The sequence below is a fragment of the Crocodylus porosus genome, unplaced genomic scaffold (assembly GCF_001723895.1).
Source record: "Crocodylus porosus isolate Cpor-Errol unplaced genomic scaffold, CroPor_comp1, whole genome shotgun sequence".
NCBI classification, from domain to species: domain Eukaryota; kingdom Metazoa; phylum Chordata; order Crocodylia; family Crocodylidae; genus Crocodylus; species Crocodylus porosus.
The window spans coordinates 44,546,617-44,551,651 of record NW_017728907.1 but is presented as its reverse complement, the minus strand read 5'-3'; the positions used below and the strand labels follow the sequence as shown (position 1 = coordinate 44,551,651).

Sequence of the window (5,035 nt, the reverse complement as noted above, 5' to 3'; positions counted from 1 at the left end):
GCCTGTAGTTAGCCGGATCCACTCTCCTCCCTTTCTTGAAGATCGGCACCACATTGGCCTTCTTCCAGTCTTCGGGCACTACACCAGAGCGCCGGTAATTTTCAAAGATCCATGCCAGGGGCTTTATGGTACCTGTCCCAGTGTAACCCATACTGAGAGACAGCTGGACAAGTAGCTTTGGACAGCTGTGACATGCAGAAAGGCCTGAGCATGTGGAAGGAAGGAGAAGGCGGGGAGGGAGAGAGGGCGTGGGAAGGCTGTGACCACACACTCACTTTGGGGTGTTTTCACGGAGTAGCCCAACTATGCCAGGTGGGAGGACTGCAGCCTGTGAGGCTGATGCACCCGGCACCCTGAGGGCAGGTGGTTGTTCTGCAGAAACCCATTCCACTCACCTACAGCTGCGGAGGGCGGCACCAGGGACGGCACACAGCTCTCCTCCCCTGCTGCGGCTCTCAGCTGGCAGTGTTCTTCCCACACGCTGCTTCCAGGATTGGTGATAGAGCAGCTCCTGGGAGAAGGCCCCAGGGTAAGACCTAGCCTCTTCCCTTCCCACAACATCCACTTGCCAAGCAACAGGTGCAGCTGCTTGCTCTCCTTCTTCCTTGGGCTGTCCCAGGCTGGCTGTTACTCCTGATAAGCTGTGCAAAGGCCGACCCTCTTAAGGCATGTGCATTCCCCAGGAAGGAGGTGTCCGCTCCTGTTGGCTGCTGTCCTTGGAGAGATTCCAGGGCAGTTACTGTGTGCATGGGTGTCACCACACCCCTGCAGGGCAGAGCGGCACGTCTCTCTCAGCTTCTAGGTGTTTAATTTCCTCCCAGGAACAAATGAAGAGGAATTAGACCCTGGGAGATGCTTGGGATAGGTGAGCAGGTAGGATGAGTCTCCCAGCCTAGTAGGTACAGCCACGGGGGATTAAGAGAGTTCAGCAGATATCAGACAATATGGGACATTTAATAAATAAACTTTTATGCCAGGGATCGAACCAAAAACATCAACATCTCCAGAACTGGCCTTCTTGGCCTGCAGACAGTGCTGAGGCCAGCCTGCCCTTTTCCATTGCAGAGAATGACTCATCTGGGCAGCTGGCCTATACCACCTCTCATTGGGTGACTGCACTAGGGAGTGGGACTTCTGGCCCCAGACCTAGCAGACTCAGTGCTGAGGTGGCACCAGTGGACAGCATGAGACCATTCAGGCTGTTCAGTGAGGAACAAGGCTTGTAGGACAGAAAGAGCCTTGCCTGAGAGGGAGGGGGGAAGCAGGGAGGGGTGGAGCTCCTGGCAGGGGAGAGGAAGAAAGCAGAAGCAGGTGTGCTGAGCAGAAGCGCCTCCCATTAGAGTCCTTGGGTGTCTGAAGGGGAGTGATCTACCGAATGTAGGTACAGCTGACAGCCCTTCTAGGGACACAGGGGAGAAGGTTGATAGGGATTTCCATCCATGCATCTAAAACATGTTCCAGCACAGGGCAATTTGCATCCCTCCTCCTAGATCAGACAAAGGCAGGACAAAATGAAAACAGGAAGAAGCCGATTCCTAGAACACATGACTCAGGTCACATCCCCTTCCGGTGTGGGCTGCTTCAGGGTGATGACACTAGGCGAGGAAGGCAGCAACACAACAAACTCGCTTGCATGTTAATTTCTTTCTTCTGCTGGGTTTTTGGTTGTAACCGTGTTGATCTAAACCAGAATATAGCCTGTGGCACCTTTGTTCCTCCCCAAAATCTCTGCCCTGTAACAATGTGATTAGGATGGGCCCAGCAGAGGAGACGCACCTTTACCCTGTCTCTTTAGGTAACCTGAGCTGGCTGCATTCCTGAGGGTGGGGGGAACCTGCTCCCTCTGCCTACGTGACTGGTATCAGCTACCTGGGTGAGGGGCTTCTGCCTGGTGGGCTAGAGTCTGCCCAGCAACTAATGATGTATTTCAAATAGGTTGGCCAACAGCCAATACGTACTGGCCTCCACTGGACCAGGTGAACGAGGTCACAGCGGCTATATAAGTTAAGACTGCCCAGAAGGAGGGGGCAGCAGCCATGCGGGGGACTCAGACTTAGAGAGGAGTTTACCATCTGAAACTGGCTCTCCTCCATAACTCATGAGCTAGGAACAGCCTGCCTCCAGAGGGAATCTCCAACAGCCTCGGGATGGTGCTTGTGAGTAAGCTACTCAGGATCTGATTAGATATATAGCTGGCAGTAACTCAGATGCGTGGTCAAAAGGCTACCTCAGGCAGACTGTTTTGCTCTATGGGATTTGTATGATGTTGCTCTATCTTGTATCCTATTTTCACCCTACCCTTGTAATCAACACAGTTCTCCTTTGTGACCACTGTAGGAGCCTTATAGAGGGGTGGGTCTAAATTATGCCTAAGAGGCCCCTTAGGTCTGTGGACTAGGAGAAACTTTCCTTTTTGGCCCCCAATTTGGGGAAGTGCCCCAAGTGTTTGTACTAGGTTGAGTACCCATTGGACTACTAGGCCTGTGTTTCCCTGAGGACACACAGCTTAAGAGGGTCCCCCCTTGGGGTGGTGGCAGCTTACATTCCCCCCGGGCTAGCGAGTGTGCTCCAGGAAGGGGGACAGCCAGATGCGAGGCACCCCAGGGAGCCTGCAAGGTGGTGGGGCGCAGTGAGGTGGGTGGTTCAGTGCAGCAGTGCCCCCTAGTGGCCCGCCACATAGCCAGGCAAGGTTTTTTGAGTAGGTGTGATATCTTTTATTAGGCCAGCTGAGTAGTTGGAAAAAGGGTTCTTAGCAAGCTTTTGGCTGCAATCACCCTTCTTTAGGCACAGGAAGTCTCACTATGCCTGAAGAAGGGTAATTGCACCCGGAAGCTTGCTAAGACCTTTCTCCCAATTACTCAGTCAAATAAAGGATATTACTTCCAATCAAAAAGCCTTGCCTACGTAATTTCTTCCTTCGGCACCTGCCAAATTACCGCTTTGCACAGTAACAGCAAATGTTCCCCCACTGCACTGAAAGGAACTACTGATGCCATCAACTTCTACAAGGGTATTGGTCTGATAGGGGCTCTAGTACCCAGAATGGCAGCATGACTTAAGTCATTCAGTTTGGATGCCATGCTCCTCCTTGAGGGAGGCTGTAACTCCTTGAGGGAGGTATTTAGGAGGCATCTGTCACTTTTAACATGGATCACAGAACTGGAAGGGGGCCTGTGGCCTGTTGAATCAGTGCCCTGTTTGCAGGCCACTGATCATCCAAATATTCCTAAAAATCACCACTTTAAATTTGCGCACACAACAGCCATGCACATAACCAAAAATCTTACAACATGCCAAAGGCAAAGTCAGGGGAAATGAAGACTAATGACTTGCCACTGCAATGAAGTTGTCAGTTAATATATGTTCAAGGGACCTTAGGAAGATGACAGTATACCATAGTTATAGGGGAAGGCAAAAAACCATATACCTCTTGCTGTCCTAGCCTACGGGAAAAATTCTTTCCTGAACCCAAAAATGGCCATCAGTATGACCCGGAGCAAAAGAGCAAGACCTCCAAGTTCTTCTGCACACCAGCCTTAATAGCAGTTAATGTCCCAGCACTTCAGAAAAAGGAGGAACAGAAATAAAATTTTAAACCCTACCCATGAGCTAATAATATTTGCATGTGCTTAAGTGTGTATTCTTTTTTGGTCCCTAAAGAGAACCAGAAAAATCCCTGAAGCATGTATAGGAAGTGACAACACAACTTACTGACTTACCAGACACTGAATAGGCCCCAAATACCAAGGCAGATACATTCCTAGAACACCTAGAACTCCTGTACCCCATGCCCAGAATTGTACTAAAATGCTTATCAGTTGCTGAATACACATACACAGCTCCACTAGAGCAGGTAAAGCCAGCGAGACAGAATGCACCAACAGTCAAGAATGCAGAAGGCCAGTTTCTTTTTTATTCAAGGGTAGGGTATGACAGCATTTTGTAAAAGATGGGGTTACACTATGAAGTGACATTTAGGAGACCTGGAACAAGCAATGGAACAGAACAGGGTTCCAGGTGCTGGGAGGAAGGCACTGAGAGAGCTGGGAGACAGATTAGGAGAGAGAAGACATGAGGCCTTAGCAGAATTTGTAGCACTGCAGTGAGTGAGCTGACATACCTGGATACTAGCCCATAAGGCTCTGGGTCAATTTTGTTGGATGCTTGATAAAGTCACTATGGCTGGGCAGCAGATTTTAACTAATGGTTTGGATCAGTGCTTGAGGCACACTTTGCTGTTCCTGTTCCCACATCTTGTTCTTGTGGATCATGTGGGTACTGACAGGGGCCAACCGTGAATCCTACCACTTTACCTGATGGTGTTTAAATACTCGGGACCTTTGATTCTCCAGTGCCCCCCAGTTCCTCCAGAGACCTGCACATGCTGAGGGAAGATGGCAGACAGATTTGTCTGCATTTGCATTGTTCTGTCCCCCCCCCAAAGGGATATTAAGTGCATGCATTTTTAGGAGAGGGGTAGGTCTTCATTGAGGAGGCCAGCTCCAACATACAGGGTGCATGTAGGAGATTTCATCATGAGGATTGAGTGAGGGAGGTTTTTGCTCAGACAAGACAGAGAAGACTAGAGAAGTCCAGTCTGTGTTGCAGAATGTATCCAGTGAAAGAATGCAATGGTGCAAGGTTCCATTAGGTCAGGTCATTGTGGCGGTAGCTCCTTGTTCTCCGTCTCCAGTGTGGGAACCCTCCGACCTGAGAGAGGGTGAACTGCAAAGCCTTGCTCCTGCCCTTGGATTTGGTCTTGAAGGTGTTTGATTTCCAGCTGCTGCATTTTTATGATTTTCTCTGTTTCCTTCTCCAGATTCAGCCTCAGCACACCTGGACTGGGCAGCAATTCACCAGATGGAACTAGAAGAGAAAAATGTGGCCCAAAGGCATGAAGATTTCATAGATTTCATAGACATTAGGGCTGGAAGGGACCTCGGGAGATCATCGAGTCCAGCCCCCTACCCAAAGGGCAGGAAGTCAGCTGGGGTCATAGGATCCCAGCAAGATAAGCATCCAATTTACTCTTGAA

General features: G+C 50.0%; 2 protein-coding genes across 3 annotated transcripts in view; both read right to left on the bottom strand.

Annotated features, from left to right (window-relative positions):
• TMEM125 (transmembrane protein 125) overlaps nt 1-1,725 on the bottom strand; it is a 7,883-nt gene extending 6,158 nt beyond the window's left edge. The window contains exon 1 of the mRNA XM_019531264.1: nt 396-1,725. The gene's annotated coding sequence lies outside the window, so the exon portion shown is untranslated. The remainder of the gene's footprint in view (nt 1-395) is intronic.
• A 2,166-nt stretch (nt 1,726-3,891) lies between these two features.
• CFAP57 (cilia and flagella associated protein 57) overlaps nt 3,892-5,035 on the bottom strand; it is a 91,592-nt gene continuing 90,448 nt past the window's right edge. For both annotated transcript variants that reach the window (XM_019531252.1, XM_019531253.1), the window contains one exon: nt 3,892-4,866. In XM_019531252.1, the coding sequence (XP_019386797.1) occupies nt 4,658-4,866 (209 nt within the window). In that variant the 3' untranslated portion in view covers nt 3,892-4,657. The remainder of the gene's footprint in view (nt 4,867-5,035) is intronic.